Source organism: Musa acuminata, chromosome BXJ1-3 (genome assembly GCF_036884655.1).
Source record: "Musa acuminata AAA Group cultivar baxijiao chromosome BXJ1-3, Cavendish_Baxijiao_AAA, whole genome shotgun sequence".
Taxonomy (NCBI): Eukaryota; Viridiplantae; Streptophyta; class Magnoliopsida; order Zingiberales; family Musaceae; genus Musa; species Musa acuminata.
This window is the reverse complement of record NC_088329.1, coordinates 44,681,920-44,699,943: the sequence shown is the minus strand read 5'-3', so window position 1 is coordinate 44,699,943 and position 18,024 is coordinate 44,681,920. Positions and strand designations below refer to the sequence as shown.

The 18,024-nt window shown below is 44.0% G+C and overlaps 4 protein-coding genes across 8 annotated transcripts; 3 read left to right on the top strand and 1 right to left on the bottom strand.

Annotated features, from left to right (window-relative positions):
* Window positions 1–2,849: 2,849 nt before the first annotated feature.
* On the top strand, window positions 2,850–4,530 carry LOC103980073 (probable cytokinin riboside 5'-monophosphate phosphoribohydrolase LOG4). The gene is made up of 7 exons (XM_009396357.3): window positions 2,850–3,276; window positions 3,380–3,477; window positions 3,552–3,582; window positions 3,673–3,772; window positions 3,847–3,917; window positions 4,003–4,146; window positions 4,235–4,530. The coding sequence occupies exons 1-7, from the start codon at window positions 3,136–3,138 to the stop codon at window positions 4,241–4,243; spliced, it is 594 nt and encodes a 197-aa protein (XP_009394632.1). The 5' UTR covers window positions 2,850–3,135; the 3' UTR covers window positions 4,244–4,530.
* Window positions 4,531–5,957: 1,427 nt separating this feature from the next.
* Window positions 5,958–11,435, top strand: LOC135581268 (nuclear transcription factor Y subunit A-7-like). 5 transcript variants are annotated; one of them, XM_065144248.1, is made up of 6 exons: window positions 5,958–6,160; window positions 6,864–7,105; window positions 7,821–7,909; window positions 8,108–8,179; window positions 8,874–9,038; window positions 10,609–11,435. In XM_065144248.1, the coding sequence occupies exons 2-6, from the start codon at window positions 6,880–6,882 to the stop codon at window positions 11,017–11,019; spliced, it is 963 nt and encodes a 320-aa protein (XP_065000320.1). In that variant the 5' UTR covers window positions 5,958–6,160; window positions 6,864–6,879; the 3' UTR covers window positions 11,020–11,435. The 5 variants fall into 5 exon arrangements, with proteins under 5 accessions (XP_065000320.1, XP_065000302.1, XP_065000308.1 ...); XM_065144230.1 differs by having other exon boundaries at window positions 7,809–7,909; XM_065144236.1 differs by having other exon boundaries at window positions 5,966–6,160; window positions 6,846–7,105; window positions 7,809–7,909.
* Window position 11,436: 1 nt separating this feature from the next.
* Window positions 11,437–12,003, bottom strand: LOC103979886 (photosystem II 5 kDa protein, chloroplastic). The gene has a single exon (XM_009396130.3). The coding sequence runs from the start codon at window positions 11,893–11,895 to the stop codon at window positions 11,578–11,580; it is 318 nt and encodes a 105-aa protein (XP_009394405.2). The 5' UTR covers window positions 11,896–12,003; the 3' UTR covers window positions 11,437–11,577.
* A 2,942-nt stretch (window positions 12,004–14,945) lies between these two features.
* On the top strand, window positions 14,946–17,823 carry LOC135638232 (uncharacterized). The gene is made up of 5 exons (XM_065151267.1): window positions 14,946–15,413; window positions 15,501–15,809; window positions 15,955–16,134; window positions 17,101–17,316; window positions 17,393–17,823. Exons 1-5 carry the CDS (start codon window positions 15,033–15,035, stop codon window positions 17,693–17,695), a joined length of 1,389 nt encoding a protein of 462 aa, XP_065007339.1. The 5' UTR covers window positions 14,946–15,032; the 3' UTR covers window positions 17,696–17,823.
* Window positions 17,824–18,024: the final 201 nt, after the last annotated feature.

The window sequence follows — 18,024 nt, the reverse complement described above, 5'->3', positions numbered from 1 at the left end:
TGTAAATGGGGAATGCAAGTGAACTCAATAGAGGTTTGAACCACCCGACGACACCGGAAGAGAAGGTCAAAGATTTCGTCTCCGTTGTTCTTTCTTTTCCTCCATGCAATAGTAAATAGACAATTTGAGAGCCTATATATATATATATATATATATATATATATATATATATATATAATTTTGAATATTTTATTGAAAAGAGTCTTCACAAGTAACTTTTTATCGGATGACATCTATCATATTCATTTTTATATACAGTGACTTGTGTTCACTTGGATAAAAATATCTTCATACTTTTAATTAAATGATTTGATCATATATATTATTTAAAAAAATTCATAATTATTATCATTAAATTTAAAAAGATACCAGTAATTAAATAATATTTTTTCTTAATTTTATGATAATTAATAATTAATTTTTTGAATAGCATATGTGTTTAAATCATTTTATAAAAAAAACCATGGATATTTTCATTCAAATAAAAAAATAAAACAAATAGGAGGTTATTATTTACAATCCCCTTTTTACTATTTTATAACTTATTTTTAAAAAGTATATATATATATATATAATATTTTTAAAAAATTATTATTTATTAAATGAACATAAATATCTTCTTGTTTTTTTCTTCTTCTTCTTCCTCACCCCTCCTCAGAAAAAGACACTATCAATGATGTGATGAGCTGGGATCAAAGCGTGGGTTGGAAGGCAACCATTAATGATCACACGATAAGGAGTGTTGGCTGAGGGGCAACAACTAGCCATAGAGAGCACGATAGGATGTGTAGACGACGATCGCAAGGATGTAGGGAAGAAATAAAAAAAAGGGATAAAATCAGGATTAGAGAAATTATAAATAGTAAAATAATATTTTTATTAAATTTAAAAAGGTTTATAATTAATAAAGTGATTATCAATAATAAAAAGAGACTCTAAATAATAAACTCTAACAAATATGATGGCATCATCGGATAGAATACCAATTATTGAAATTTTTATGATTGATTGAGATAAATGAGATTATTAATAAGATATATTTTGGGTCCAAGACATGTCACAATCGATGTCACGTCGCGTTACAGTCGAGTCGGCAAGGGGAGCACCCCCACACGCTAAGTCAGAATCCATACCACGGCGTTGTTAGGTATGTCCCGTCCCAGAAGCCCAGGACAACGTCATTTAGCGTCGTTTCATGCGTCCCGGGATGACAACCATACAAAGGTACTATCTCATCCCTCGAGAATCGGCCATCACACCAAACTCGCATACGACCGATCCTGGTACAATAGCATAAAAGCCCTTGGTCGGCATCCGGCCAAGAGGGAGGACAAAAAGAGAAAAATAACTATTGACTTGCTTGTCGGAGGGGCCAAAGTCGGGAATTACTCGATGAAGATCATTCTTGCAGGAAAGCGGCCACCCTCGAGCCTTAAGCGTCTCGACCTAGGAGTTACCAACTAGTGTACGAAAGGCGAGCCACTAACCAACCTGGAGACAGAGAGACGCTGCTCAACATCAACAGTGCCCGAATCGAGAAACACTAATCAACACCCCGTCGCAAGGGCCCGGCCGACCTCGACATCCAGTTCAACCGACCGAAGACTCTCGACATCGACCCGTGGATTAGGCTGTGTTGACTCATCAACCATGGCATATCAGTTCATCAACAAGTATCTCATTATTTTCTTGTTTTTATAGGTTAAAGTGTTGTAGTTTCATTTAATTTTTGTATATTTTCTCAACATAATTGACATGAAAAATTCAAACCGAGATGAACAGTGAGGCATCTCCTGACTCGTTTCCCGATCGACCTCCACAGCTACCATTACTCGGTACACTTCTGCTCGCTGTTGCTTCATCCACAAAAGAGAGACGATGTGCTCGTTCATCGTCGGTCGATAGCTTACAAAGAAGCATCATTAATGCATCGTACAGCTCGGCGACGCAATCGATATGCTGATATGAAACGGCGAAGCACTTCAGCGATGCCTCGCTTCCACGCAGGCGAGAAGAGCTCACGTCGCCGTTGCTTCGTCCACAAAAGCGATCGCTCACAAAGAGACACAGACGATGAACCGTACTTGGCAATGCAGTCGAGACAGATGTGAGCGCTTCAGCGATGCTCGCTTCCGTTTGCTGAGCTGAACATTGCTCACTGTACTCACACTTACAGAAGCTGTAGGTAGAGCAAACGGGAGAGATGTATATGGCATCGATGATGAAGGTTGCTCTGCTCTCTTGTTCTCTTCTCTACCAAGTTGTGGAGGTGAAAGATCGATCATTTTGGATCATTTACTGACAGAAATCAAATGCTGTCAGTGTAATCATCTCGGCAAAGAATGGCCAAGAAGGAGCCAGTCTTGCGCAGCAAGCAACGTAACATTTCTCGCTGACAGAGAAAGCCTGCAAGACTGGGGATGTCTCCATTGATACCCCACGGTGTTCCATCCCTGTCAATCCAAAACGCAGACAAGCAGAACCAACAAGCACGGAAAACTATGCAATTTGGTCTGATTCCATGAGCCAGTCCCCATGGTTTCTCGAGATTAAGCGCCTAACACAAATGGAAACCCAGCAGATCCTGAGATCTCTCCTAATCAAAGCAGTAGGACCATCGAGGAACTCTACGTCCAGGTGGAAAGATGAAGGTATCGAGCTGTCCTTTGTCTTGATGGCAAGACCTTTTCTCGAAGGTCACATCAGCAGTTGTGAATCTCTTACTTGACTGCAATCGCCTAACCATTTTATTGTCCTTTTCTTGTCCGATCGCCTGAATCCAATTATAAGAACGCGACTCGTGAAATGAGAGGGCCTGAAATGTAATCATGCTTCGTTTACCTGAAGAAGCAAAGGCTTCCGCAACCTGGATAAGAGCTACAGCAATGATGCCAGTACAAATGCACTGATCAAAGAAGCAAGGATCTCGGTGTGGGATCGAGGCGGAAGACGATGTTTCTCGTCGGTATCGTCCTCAGCACGAAGTATTGAGGTCGTTTAATGGACAAAAGGAGGTTTCAGGGATGAAAGCTGGGAAAGGGTATTGCCTTATTGTGCTCTCACGGACTGCATAAATCCTTTCTCCTCCTCTCTTCGCTTCCGTGCATCGTTTCTTTGACCTCCTGTTCTCGAGGGATGGAAACAGGACAAGGAAATGAAGTGGGGAGTGGTAGTGGGAGCAAAGCAAGGTTTAGGAGCATATGTGTCTTCTGTGGAAGTAGGTCAGGAAACAGGCCTTCGTTCAGTGAAGCAGCTCTCGATCTCGGAAAGCAACTGGTGAGAAGCCCTCCCTTCTCATGAACTGTATCATTCTCTCTCGCTACCTTCCTGAGTTCTTTGCTCCGACAAAACTTGCTGCTTCTGGTCTTTCTCCTTTCAGGTGGAGAGGAACATCAACCTCGTTTATGGTGGTGGAAGCGTCGGCCTGATGGGTTTGATATCCAAGACGGTCTACGATGGCGGCTGCCATGTTCTCGGGTATGCCTCGCTGTTTCGACCTTCTCGTCTTCGTTACTGCGGAAATGCCATCTTTCTAACGCTTTCTTCATCAGAATCATTCCCACAGATCTCTTGCCAAACGAGGTAAAGATCCAAAAGCCTCTGGGTTACATGAACCCTCTCCCAAGTTCCAGGAGCAGACAAATCACTCATCAGCCTCGATTCCTCGTGCAGATATCAGGGGAAACGATAGGAGACGTGATAAAGGTTGCAGATATGCACGACAGGAAGTCAGAAATGGCCAAACATGCCGATGCCTTCATAGCTCTCCCAGGTGAAACCTCCATTCTCTTCACTCGAAAGGACAACGCTGTGATGGCTACGCTTACAAACCTAAACTTTCTTCAGGTGGGTATGGGACAATGGAGGAGCTGTTGGAGATGATAGCTTACTCTCAGCTCGGCATTCACCACAAACCAGTGAGCAGTCATGCTAGCTGCACTGTCTACTGTCTATTGTCTACTGTCTCCTTCATCGTACTCGCCATGATCATTTCTTGTGCAGGTGGGTTTGCTGAACGTGGACGGGTACTACGACAGCTTGCTCCATCTCTTCGACACAGGGGTACATCAAGGCTTCATCGAGGACTCCGCAAGGCACATTGTTGTCTCAGCAGAAACTGCAGCGGAGCTCCTGAGGAAGATGGAGGTAAGATAGACTGCTTTCTCTTGTTGTGTATGTGGATTTCCCTTCTGTGATTCCTATGCTCTTCGTCACAACTTGGGTTGGATTGCAGCACTGCTGATTCGCATGGGAGAAAGCAAGGAACGAATTGTTGTTGCTGTCTTGGCTGTCACTTGCAAGAGTCTGTGCCACTCCATGACAGGGTTGTGCCAGGCACAGATGGTAAGTGGACCAGCAAATAGATCTCACCACCATATCATGTAGTACTGCATGTCTACTATTTACAGATTAAGGTTCTTCTTTCCATGTATATGTACATATGTATCTGTTTGAGAGTCTATTTGTACATGTTTGCTTTGGTACTTTTGATTCTATCCCATGGGACAAGTCAAAGTACCAAATCTGGTGTGTAAGATAATGACCATGGTAACTCTGCTTCTGGCTTCAAGAACTCTTCTGTTTCCCAGTAATAATCTGAATTAGATGTTAATAATAATCTTAATCAAGGTTCGCAATACCGTATCGTACTGATATTTTAACCTGGGCTGGGTGTACCGAGCACTGTAGTACTGCTATAGTGCTACAGTACACTCGAACCGATAATAGTCGATCCACGTATCGACGACCTATCGGACCGGTACGTACCGCCCGTACCGGACGGTACGACTCGATACGACAGACTCTGATCTTAACATAGATGAATAATGATAATATAAATTCAAAGATAATATATTACAATCTAACGATCAAACGAACATCAATCACACGAGATTCACCTCTCATGCCCAAAGATTCCACCAGATTCACCTTTCTCCGTCCCCTCGCTGCCAACCTTATCCAAGATTCCCACCAGATGCTCCTCTCCCAAATGCCACCTACGAAACGACCCAGAGCGAATCACATACCGTCGCAAGCTGGCCTTGCCCCCTCCCCGACGCATCATTGACGGACGTGTCCCGCTGCGATTGGTTGTCGGTTGCCCACGCTCTCGTCATCTGAGAACACGTGGCTCGTGGCGGCGTCCTCCCCAGCGACGACCGCGCCCGTGTCTCCCCGCTGCCGAGCTGCCGTCCCGCCACGCGACAACGCCGGACCGAGCGGCGCTCACGGCGGCTGATACCCCCGTGGGCCGCCAACCCTTTCGCCATTATCGCTCCACGTGTTCCTCTACGATCCACGCGTCAAAGTCTTGCTCGCGACGCGTGCTCGCGGACCCCAACTCGGCGGCTATTGCGTGAGGGGCGGAGTGGAGTGGTTGGCCGGTAACTGTCCCACAGATAATTTAATGGTCATCTTGAAATTACCATAAAGCCCTTACGCTTCGCATCCGGAAAACATTTCGGAGGGCGTTATGGTACTTCCACTAGTTGCTGGTAAGATTCATTTCACCGCCTCCATCCGAGAGACACCAGCTCGATCCGTCTCGATGTTTACCCTCATCGTTATAGGTAGTCTTCACATGGGCCCCGATTCAGCTCCACGATCACGCTCAGGTAAGCAAACGAGTACAGTATTGATGAGTATCATGGCGAATTCGTGATATTTTTGCCACAAGCGGTATCTTCCGAGGAAAACACCCTTTTACTTCGTCAGGTATAAAAGGCAACGTGTTATGACTGACTTGCCCTTCATCATTATTTCTACTTAAGCTTAATCGTTAGATCTCCTGACAGTCAATGACAATCCGACGGTCCTGCGTGGCCAACAAGGCTAAGTAAAGATAAGCTTCGGGGACTGAGGACGTCATTATTGAAAATATGAAGGGTAAAAGATTACCTTCTCGGAAAATTCTGGAATAAATGGAGGTGAAAAAGAAAGATAAAATCATCTTCTCATAGCTTTCATTCGTCTCTCGAATGGACCTACGAAGAAATCGATAGACGGAGGGGGTCGCTTGTTAGGGTTCTTTTGCTTCGTTGGCGGAAGGCAAAAGGAAGGTTGGGGCTTTAGGGTCTCGTTTCATCTGATTGGTCCTCTCGATATCTATTCGGAGCTGCCGCAATTCGATTGGAGCGGTCGTAGGTCGCGGCCTCCACAGGTGTACTCAGTATATGTGTTCCTATGGGCTTGTTTTCTTGGAGTCTTTGTGATCTGACGATGGATTACTGGATTTAATTCCCTTAATTCGATATGGTGTTCGCTTGCTTTGACGTTCTTTGATGGGTCTCCTCGGTTTTTCGATTCGTATAAATTTGGGGCTTTGATAAGCGCTGGAGCTTTATGCCATTAGATCTGTTTCTTGTGGATCTTTAAGCGGATTTAGGAAGTTGCTGTTGGAATATGGCTGAGTTGGACAGAAAAGTTGGGATTTTTCTCGGAATCTGCCTTTTACTTTGTGTTTTCGGCGTGAGCTGTTCTGTTTCTTTTTCTAAATCTTGCTTTGTTAATGGAGATTGGTAGTGATTGCATTAAATAGTCCTTTTTTGCAAACTGCTGAAAAATTACGGTTTTAGCTGGTCATAAATACTGTTGATCGGGCTTGAGGTAGTATCCTTCTGTTTCAGTCCGATACTTGGAGTCATCTGGCAGTCGTCTAGTAATTTTTGTGCCATAAAGCAAGGAATTTCTTGGTTATGGCTTGTACTATTTGAATTATATAGACAGCCTATTCTTTGGTGATCTTAGCATTTTATTTGCTGTTTCGTTCGCTCTTGACCTGTTCCTTGTTCATGAAGCTATGCTGTGGTTAGCTGATTAGAATTATTTTAATTTATATTTATAAGAGTAGTTGTGCTTTGAAGGGTCGGACTTCGAAGAATGGAATCACGTCCTGAAGGTACAAATATAGTAGATCCGGGCTTACAAACTGCTCTGCCGGACACGATCAGTGCTCAGCCATGGTGGTCCGGTACCATGTTTGCTGCACTGAGTACCTCTAAGCAATCATCAGCTGGAACTGAGGTTGGCCAATCGCGACTGGGCGGTGGCATGCATGGCACAGGTGATGTCAGTAAAGAGACGCAGAGTGCAGACAGGAAATCAGGTGATTTTATTTGCTTATTGATTTACTCTATAAATAAGATGTTTTCTCTGCTATTTAGTCGATACAAGGTAATTCCATATGAAGTATGTTCTTTCTTTTTGTTTCTTCAGATCAGTATTGAAATAAACTCTTTTTGGTTAAATTGATGCCAACAATTCGTCATACATATGTAATGCAATTCTCAGTGACATCATTTCCGAACATATACTTTAACGTATTGGTGCTGTTATGCCATAGGAGTTTGTGATGAATTTTGTGAGTTTGCAGCAATTGAAACCTGTTATGCGATCTTCTCTTAGTTTATTTGCCTTAAGAGACATGAATGGTGACAGAGGCAAGGAAAATTGCAGTGGTGTTAGGTGGTAAGTTTATGGAATAAAGTAGCTCAGTCTTTTGTGTAAGTGCTAATTCTTTGTTCTAATCTGGGCTATAATATGTTCAAATGGATCCTACATCAAGTTGCATGTTATTGTCATTCGATGCGGATGTGCCTGTCTAGTTTGCATATTGTGTTCCAAATCTTGAGAATTTCATGTAGATACATGTAGTTTAAGTTGCATCATGTTTAAACTTGTGCCGTAATGAATGCTATATTTGTTGCTTTCTGAAATCCCTACTAATCTGAGTCATCTAGTATGGAGATTATATAATGTTGTACTTGATACTAGAACTTAAGCAGGATGTCTTATTGCTCAGAATTAAGATCTTGTTTCAGATGGGAATCTTCAGCCTACATCTGCAGCTACTTCTATGATGCATGAGTATCTTGCACCACATACCCAGCTGGAACTTGGTCAATCAATTGTATGATCTCTTTCACTTGTTCTATTCTACTTTTTTTTTTCTTTTTTTTAATTTTAATATCTACTTTAATCCAACCAAAAGACCATTCTTTTCACAGTTCATTAATGAGTTAGTTATAGTTGATGACCTTGTATAGCTCCTATATGTGTATATATATATAACATGCTGATATTTAGATCATTTATTGTACTTTTACAGGCTTGTGCTATGTATCCATTTACGGATCCTTATTTTGCTGGTGTAGTAGCTCCTTATGGAACTCAAGCAATGGTAAGTATGTCAGATATTTGAGTGATGATGCTGATTTCCAGTTATCACATGTTGGTATTGGAGCTATCCTGGATTCAGTCATGTCTATTATCTTAGAAATAGTTGTTATCAGCTGTGGAAATGATTTTGTGCCTTGGTCAATTTGGGTGGTTGAATAAGATTCAATTGGATTCAATTCAGAACTTCTTTTGAGTTCTGATATCATTTTGGGTTAGTAAAAAAAAAAAAAAGAAGAATTTGGTGCTATCTATTAGAAACCCACATGAATGAGGCTGATCTAGATTCCATCCTTTTTTTTCTTAAAAAAACATGAATTAAGTTTGTTTCTGATGATTATTCTTACTAAAAATCATGAATCCTAATTTGAATGAGCCAAAAATTGTTGTGCAGCTTTATTATTCATCTTATCAACTTCACAACATTGTTGGACTTTTCCATCTTGTTTGTAATTCACTTTTCTTTTGCTGATTCACAATATGTGCTTCTATCATAACATCAAAAAGAGAAGGCAGGTTTATGGATTTTGTAGGTAATTTTTATGCTTATATTTATTGTTGTTAGAGTATTCATTTCTCTCCTCCATGTTTAGAGACTACTGAATACAGGCAACCTCAAATTTGGTAAATTTTTCCACCATTCTAGATGTCAGTATTTCGTAGCTTATCCTTTGTTGGCTCTATGGTATACTCCACAGGTGCATCCTCAGATTATCGGGATGCCTCAATCTCGCATGCTTTTGCCTCTTGAAATGACAGAGGAGCCAGTTTATGTTAATCCCAAGCAATACCATGGAATTATCAGGCGAAGACAATTGCGTGCAAAAGCTGAACTCGAGAGAAAAGCTCTGAAAGTTAGGAAGGTAAATACAGATTCTTGAATAATGAATTTAATCGAAATCTGATGCATGATAATCAAGCAATCTAGTATTTACCTCTATTTTTCTTGTTGGTAAGATGATTTCATTTTGTAAGGTTTTGTTATCTGTCACATATTGTTTCTCTCCATGTCTAGTTATAGTGCATTGTCCCTTATAGCACAGTCTCGAACTTTGTTTCTGCACCATAACTGTTGCAAAGGTTAGGTGTGCCTACCATAAGTCTGATTAAATGGATAGAAGAAGGCTTGTGATGATCGAGAATGAGATAGGATGTAGGTAGGTGCTCTCGTGCTAAGGTCTCCTACTGTGACATATTTCTACTATTTGAATGTGTGATACTTGAACTCTGGGGGCAGTTAGACAAGAATACCTTAATTGCTCTCATGCTTAGTACTCTGTGCATTGTTTGATTGTATCACACTCTTCTGTGTTGGGTGAATGAGCCCCTCTTTTTCTTTGGCTTAAGTTAGTACTTAAGGTTGAGTGGGTTATGTTCGAAGAATAATCTAGCTATTGTAGCTGCAATAGGGAATTTAAGATTTCACAGCAGGAGTCAAATTTTAATATGTTTATGTTGCCAAACATGATGTATGTTTTAAAGTGAAAATAGAAGATTTATTTATTTTAGGACAAGGGCTAGCTAGTATCGATGGACATATTCTTGCGGGCATTGGTAATGGACATATTGTAATAATGAATTAATTTATTTTATTATCTTGATTTCTTGTTAATGGTAATGAAATACATACATTGAGCACAATCATTACACAGCTATCTTCTCTGTTGTGTTATAAGTTGCATTTAAACTTTTGCTGCCTGGGTTGTTTTATAAACCATGGCTTGGGTTCTGATTCTGGTTGTTAATGATTGTCTGAAGGAGTTTTGGGTCTTCTAAAACATTGAAGTAATGTGTTAACAGTACAGAAAAACAATAAATAGATATTAGAGTTGTTTATGTCGAACTATTCATTTTTTAAAACAGTTATTGTTGGTTTCAACTTTCCAGCAGTTCTGTTTGAAAAAAAAATATATATATATATCAGACGGAACCAGTTCTGTGATCCTCTCTTTTCGGCCCTGTATGGCCCATGGTAGTGTTCATTGAACATTTCTGAAACCTCTTGGCTGGCCCGACCACTACCTATATCTCAACCATATTATCACTTTTTTTTTCTTTTCTTTAATCTTCTTAAACAAGTGAACATGGCATCCACCAGAAAAGTTAATTATGAGAAGTCCAATCTCTGCAAAGTTACCAGATATTAGCAATTAATACCTTTGATGTTTTTAGATAAATCAATTGCATATTTAGCAACTGCATATTTGTCATCCTCTCAGATTTTAAAAGCATTCTGTGGTTCAAAATTATGATCCATGGTACAGATGAATGCCTTGTCCATGTTTCTGGTACTTTGAGGAATTGTTTTCGCTGTATGCATCCAGTGCCAGTGGAAGTTCTAGTTTACAAATAATCTAGTTTTGCATAATTTGTGCCATATAACTCCCAATAACCTTTTACTGATGGGGTAAGTTGCTGTCTTCTTATCTGCAGCCATATCTCCATGAATCCCGTCACCTACATGCGATGAGGAGGGCTAGGGGTTGTGGAGGTCGTTTTCTTAATACCAAGAAGACAGACGAAGACGCTGCTAAAACTGACACAAAGAAGGGTCTAAATTCTGGTGCATTTCTTTCAACGCAATCAACTATCTCCTCTAGTTCGGAAGCAATACCCTCTGATTGCTCGGGTGATACAAATCCTGCCAGCACCATGCAGGAACGAATGTCTAAATCTCAAACATCGTTTAGTAGGAAAGACGGCTACCAAGATCAGTCTGAATCTGAGATATCATTCCTTCATCTAAAGTCGGGTGACAAAGCAGAAGATGATGACTGCTCAGGACCACGGAGCGGTGGCATCCTGGTGAATCGGCCGTCTAGTAGGGCCGTCGCTATACAGTGACAATCCTGTTTTGAGTGATGACCGATGCTTGCAGCATTGCCCTGTGATTTATACTCTTTTATGTTCTCGTGAGTATGGTCCAGACAACAAGTTAACTTTGGCTCGCCTGATTGATCTGGAAAATTAGCAGGAGCGCAAGCTGGAGGCATCGGCACCGCTCGGGAAGGTTGTCATTGATAAGTCTGATGCTTGCAGGCAATTCATTCTTGGCTTTAACATCTGTTTTCTTTGGTACTTTTTCTTTGTTGGGAAAAGAAAGACTGGACTTATCTGTGCAGGTTTGATGTGGTGTAACAGTTACTCTGTCTCATTTGTTAGGGTTCTTGGTCTCTTGTCGACAGTGGAAGACGAAATAATAGTGGATGTATTGGTGTTTTCTGTGTGTATAAAATATGAGAACATGAATCTTCTGCTTAGTTGATGTTCTCAAGCTATATTGCATGGATTGTATTGATGTTCTCAAAGGCTTTTCCCAGTCAGTAGCAATTACAGATGTAGCAATGTAGACCGAGTTTTAGTGCATCACATAGCACAGGCTTAACCCAATTGGTACAGAGCTCACTTGTGGCAGATCTTTGCCGTCGGCATCGTCACGCATATCGGGGCGTACTTCCGCTTCGCCTCCGCCGTCCCTCGCTTGGGCTCCTCGTCGGCGGAGGCCATCCCCCGGTCAACGGCGCACAGGGCGACCGCAGCAGCCGCGAACACCACGGCTCTGCGGCCGCCGACGTTCTCATGGTCGGGCGTGCCGGCAGCTTGAGCTTGGGTGGCCGCCTTGGCCACAACAAGGCTCCTGCGGTGGCAGCTGGTCGAGGGCCGGTCGGCGGCGCCGACGCCGACGAGGGAGGAAGCCATCATCATGGCAAGTGATCCCATAGCTCTTTCCCACACACTGACGTCCGCTTTCCTGCGGTCTTCTTCCTCACCACAGAACTCGCCGGCAGAGGAACGCGACTAATAAGAAGTGCATGCAGGCGACAGGATTTGGGGTTCGCAACGGAGGTGGCAATCGGTACTATCTTATCTAAGGGAATGGTCCATCCAATGAGGTGCCGCCACCTGGGATTCCTTTTATCGCCGCGGGAATGGCTGGTATTGGTGGATAACGCGAGAGCAGTAGCAGCAGCACTTAATCGCCACGTGGAAGCTTCTTAATATTTCTGGTCTAGAATTATAATTTTCATTTTTTTACTATTTATTTTGAAGTCCTTCACAAATATAATTGCAGCAATTTTGGCTAACTTTTATGAGAAATATTTTTATTTGGTCCATTACTAATGTCAATTTCCTGTTTTGGTCACAATGAATCTCAATTTATTTATTTTTTAATCAAAATATATGTCATGCATAATCTTGATTCATGTTGACTTATTTATTATGAATAAGTGTGATCAATATCTCGGTATTATACAAACTAACACCTTAGTGTTGTATGGTCAACATCTTAATATTATACGAGACTAATAGAGGAATATTTATTAAGAATATTTTAACTTAATCTTTTAGAGTTCCACAGACAAGCCTTTGCTTGAGATTAAACTATGATAGTCACAAAAAAAAAAATCTTGATTTGTGATACGATATATTTTGACAGTCTGAAAACATCACAATCGACACTGACGCTAAGTCAAAGCCCTACGCCACATGTCTTATCCCGGGAGCTCGTACCAAGAAGATATGCCACACATCCCGTTCTAGGAGCTCGGGGCGATGTCGTCTGATGCCGCACTGCACGCCCCAGCACGGTGGCTAGTTAGAAGGGTCGTCCCATCCCTCGGGGGCCAACGACGATGCCAAATCGAGGCACCCTCAGCCCTCTCGCCACAGTATAAAACCCCTCGCCAGCCTCCGGCCAGGAGGAGGTAAGAAAAAAATAAGGAAAAAAGCAATCTCTCTCGTTACTAACTTGCTTGTCAGAGGGGTCACGACCGGGTACCACCCGACGGAGGCCATTTTTGCAAGAGGATGATCACTCATTGACGGTGAGGGACTCGGCACGGAAGCACGATCCGACCGACACCAAGGAGTCGCCAATCAATCCCGATCCCGACCAATGCCAACCAGCACTCCTTCCCGAGAGCTCGGGTACCTCATCATCCGAATCACCCTGCAGAAAGCTCCCGACATCGGCCCTTGGACCTAGTCATGCTGACTCACCAACCATAAAATATCTATTGTCTAACATTTGGCTCCAACAAGATAATAAATTTTTAACTTAACAAGTTAACTTATCAATCATAATGATAACTTATCACAAAAGAAGATCTTGATTGCTGCGAACCAAAGCCAAGGACTTGCTCTCCTTGAGTGACTTACTTCACCTGCCTCCACCACCATTGCAGCGAACCAAAGCCAAGCACTTGCTTTCCTTGCAGACACTCCACCTGCCTCCACCACCTCAAAGTAAGTTGAACCAGTCATGTCTCCATCATCTCAGAACTGCCTTCTCCTGCATCCTTGCCCTAAACACCCACAAGAAAGCTGCTGATGTGTTTGAAAGCTGTGGACTGTGCGTTGGATTCAGCTAACTCCAACAGTGTGCTGCCCTTGTTACTATCTGCGGGCATGATCAGTGTGTGCAGTGACCAAGCAGGCAGGAGGCCGCAAATGAAGACAATCTACAAGACTCCAAATCTTGCTGCCATTTCTATCTGGAGCAACACCTTGTTCTATCCACCATTTTGTACTCACATAGCACAGATCAACTATTGGCTTTCTTCTCTTGCTCTGCACAGCGGATGATAGAGGGGGAATAAATGGTAGGTATGTGCCTTCATCTATCTTATTGCCCTTTGTTGGTTCAACTTGTCTTCTTGTGCATGTACTCAAAATCTTGCATGACAAGCTCATATGACACCCTTTGAACTCATGTTCTTGTAGGGTAATTATTTCCTTTTTCTTCTTGTCAGATTAGCAGCCTATACAAGTGGAAAATATTTCTATAGTGATCATTGATATCTACAAACAAACATAATTCCACCCCTCAATTCACATCCAAAGAATGATCACAATTTCAAGTTTAAATTTTGAAGATGATGACATTTTAAATTTCCCTGTGCTGACTTATAACATCAAACTGTGTGCACAATTGCTTTTTTATGTTCATTCACCAAGCACAGTTGTACCAATGGAACCAACACTATCTTGTGAACTAAGTAATTGTTGTCTCATCTCTCCTTAATTATACATACATACATATATATATATATATATATATATATATATATATATATATATATATATATATATGGTAGATGCTCTTTGGGGTTGGAGTTGGTTGCCATTAGGCCTAGGAAGAGAGTTGATGCTAATTGTGATGGGATTACCTCCCTGTTTTGTTGCTAATTACCCTAAGAAGATGTTACCTTGGCAGCTAATGAAGGCACAGTGGCCATGGTAGATGCTCTTTGGGGCTCGTATTAGCCTCGTTGGTGGAGCCAAATCGACCCCGTGGTGGCTTAATTTAATTGGTTGGACCAGTTAGCGTTCGCATTGGGTTCGAGATAACCATGTGTTAATGCTCGTAATTATAAGGAGGATTAAGAACATAATCGAGTGAAAAGCCTGGATTATCTAATCGATCGAGCGCGAATCTTAAAGAACAGATGGGTCGTCTGGAACGCCCTCGATGGCCGAGCGCGCGTCACGTGCGCCGAGCCGGTTCGTCGGCTCTAGCTGCGCCGCGGCTCTTCCTCGACCCCTGCATGGAATCTTCGCGACATATGTGATTTGACTTGTTTGTCCTCCGAGATGCCATGCTGTTACTATCGTTGGGTCATCGAGGAGGGGTGTTTGTGTCATTTAAGGCGGTGGGAGAGAGAGGGTCCATTTCAAATCGATCTCCTCCGGCTTTTCGCGGAACACGAGGCATGCGATTCTCTTCTCTCCCCCGGTGGCGTCTTCTGCGGCCGGTCGCCCTCTGCGACTCCACTTTCCCGAAGACCACTTCGGCTACTTGGTTATTTATAGGAACAACACCGAGCGCAGACACGCGCAGATTTGGAGGCGGAGGAATGGCGGCGAGGAACGGGAGGTGGCAACCGCCGCCGGCGCCGACGATACTCAATCTGCCGCGGCTCCCCAGGAGGTCTCGTGCGGCAGCACCGCGAAATCCGGGATTGGACCGGAACGTCGGGGATCTCCCGGACAGGGAGCGGAGTGCAAGGCCGCCGCCGCCCCCGCCGCAGGTGATGATGGTGGAGGCCGAGGCGACGGCCGCGGGCGAGAGCAGGGGGGACTCGGGTGGCGAGGAAAGGTGGCGGTTCCAGGCGGAGATACTTCGAGCGGAGTGTAACTTCTTGAGAATGGAGCGGGAGGTGGCGCTTCGGAAGCTCGAGAGGAACCGCACCGAGATGGAGATCGCATTGAAATCCGCCATGGAAACCCTAGTCTCGGTATGTTCCGATTGCCTTCCTTCGATTCCGTCGCCTTGGTTCCGTCCTTCTTGATCTTAATGTTCGAGATGGGTGATGACTGATCAGGGGAGGAAGAAGATCGATGGGTGCGGAAGCGTAGGGACAGCATTGGACGAGGAGATCGAGGAACTGGAAGAGAAGCTGGAGGAGCTCAAGTTGGGGAATAGCAACAGGCGGAAGAGGAGCACGGGAAGCTCGAGAAAGCTGCTGCGAGGTAGTTGCGGAGGAGACTTCGACCGGCGAGCGTTCATGCTCCGGCGGCAACTGAAGAAGATGGAGGAGGACACCAGCGTGAAGGACATACAAGAGATTTCTGTGCAAGCCTTCGCAAACAAAGGTCCAGAAGCAGAGCGGCATCAACCAGAGGATCACGACGTCGCGGCTTATTCGAATCAGAGTCGGCTGTTTACCGACGACGTAGCAATCTTCACCTAGATGAGTCAGAGATATTATTTATCGCGTTCGAGCAATCTCTGATGCGTTGCTTGTTTGGTTGTTTTGGTACCGGGAACGACTAAAGATGGAGAAGCTGAGGAAGAAGATGGAGGGCATGTCCAAAGGGATGTTGGAGAGGATGGAGGAGTGCAGCTACTTGCTCTCTGCCAAAAGCAGTACCATCACCACCACCACCACCACCACCAAAAGCGAGTGGAATTGCAGCAGCCAACAAACAACTGGGATCACTGAAGCAGCAGACATGGCACACAGCCCCATCCTCCAAATCCAGCAGCAGCAGCAGCAGGAGAAGCTGGTGAGTGTGATTCAAAACCATCTCGTCTCCTTTCAAAAATGGCACTGCTGACATCTTCACACAACATTGCACTGACACGCAATTACGTGGCACTCGCATGTGGGGCACCACAGAAGTGCCACGTCGTACGTGCACCGAATACTCCTGCTTTCAAACGAGTTCGATTCCCCTACTGTTGGATATGGAGTGGTTGGGCTTGTCAGGTGTCGTTGACTTATGTACAGCGGGTCAAACAGTAAGCAAGTAGCCAACTAAGATAGATCTTGCGGTCCCACCGAGATCAAACTCAAGACCAAAACACGTCTCAAGTGGATGATTAATAATGAAGGAAGCACTAAACTTTGCTGAGCCGTCAAGTTAGAGAATACATATTTTATGCAAACCTCGGAGAAAGCTTTACGCCATATGCACTACACAGATAGCCAATGTCTGGTTTAAGTAGCTCATCCAAACCACTCTTTGTTGGCAACCACAGAGTAGATAAGAAGATTTATGATACTACAGATCAAAAAGCCAGAGTGTGTAAGATTCGGTTGATCTTTCATGCATTGATGGCCTCCGAGTACCTGTGAGTGAGAGCATCAAGCTCGGTTGGTCCCCCTCGCCGGTGCAGTGTTCTCGATTTAACTCGGCACACCTTTTGATATCCTGATCTCCTGTAGCAGAAGTGTTCGTTTTGAGCATCTTTCTATTCTCCATTCGTAACTGATTAAATGATGTCGTCCCAACCCTTGTTTGGTACGTTCTGTGGTTTCGGCTTTAAGGTGGCGTTAATGGCTTTCTGAGTCTGCGCCAACCTTCTCCTGTGGAAGCACAACATGCACGATTCAATACGAGAACTTCTGGTAGGAGTTCTGCGGACTTGTTTGCGTCCAACTGGTTTGAGTTGCAGATATCTCGTTTGACGGCTTGCAGGTGGAGGAAAAGATGGGGCTGCTGAGCTGCTGCAGTTGCAAGGAGGTGGTCGGGCGAATAGTGCAGCAGGTGAGGGCCGAGACGGAGCAGTGGAGCGAGATGCAACAGATGCTGGAGCAAGTAAGGGTGGAAATGGAGGAGCTCCGGTCCTCCAGAGACCACTGGCACCGACGAGCCATCGCCTCCGAGATCAACTTCCACTCCCAGCATACGCAAGTAAGTTCTATCTCGATGATCCTTCCACGCGAACTCGTGTCGAAGGTAAGCCTGGTATGTGGTCTATGGATTGCAGAAGCTCGAGTGGAAGCAAAGGGCGAGATCTTCCGAGCGGAAGGTGATCGAGCTACAGAAACTATCGAAAGAGCTGCAGCCACGGCGGACCAAGCTCCTCAATGCCCCCTCGTCGTCATCCCCTCTGCAGTCGGACCTACTACTGCCTGCAGATCCACGAAGGGCGGTGAGATCGCATGACTCGTACAACGAGAAGGAGAAGCACGTTCTGGTGTGCCATCTGAAGTCGCAGCACAACTCGAGTAGACGCTCGCCGTTGCAGGTCATCGACAACATTTCTCCACTTCTCAGACCAAGACGCTGAGCATGGAGTTCGGGGTGATGGGAGGCACGAACACAGACATATAGGGCGCATGCAATGATCTTGAATCCAGCATGGTCGGGAGCATGATGTGAGAGATGCCAATTACATGAGAACCACATTGTTTGGCACTCGACGTGGTTTCGTTCGCAGCTAAGGAAGAAACCTTAGATTTGTTATTTGAAGTTTGTTACTCGGATCGATTTGTATAAATGAAGTATATCTTTAATTTCAATGTGCAATGATGGAGTTTGCAATAGTAATTGATGAGCATAGTAATAAGACTCGGCTGACGTCAGCCGATGCATCACGTCTCGATCGATGCGACTGCA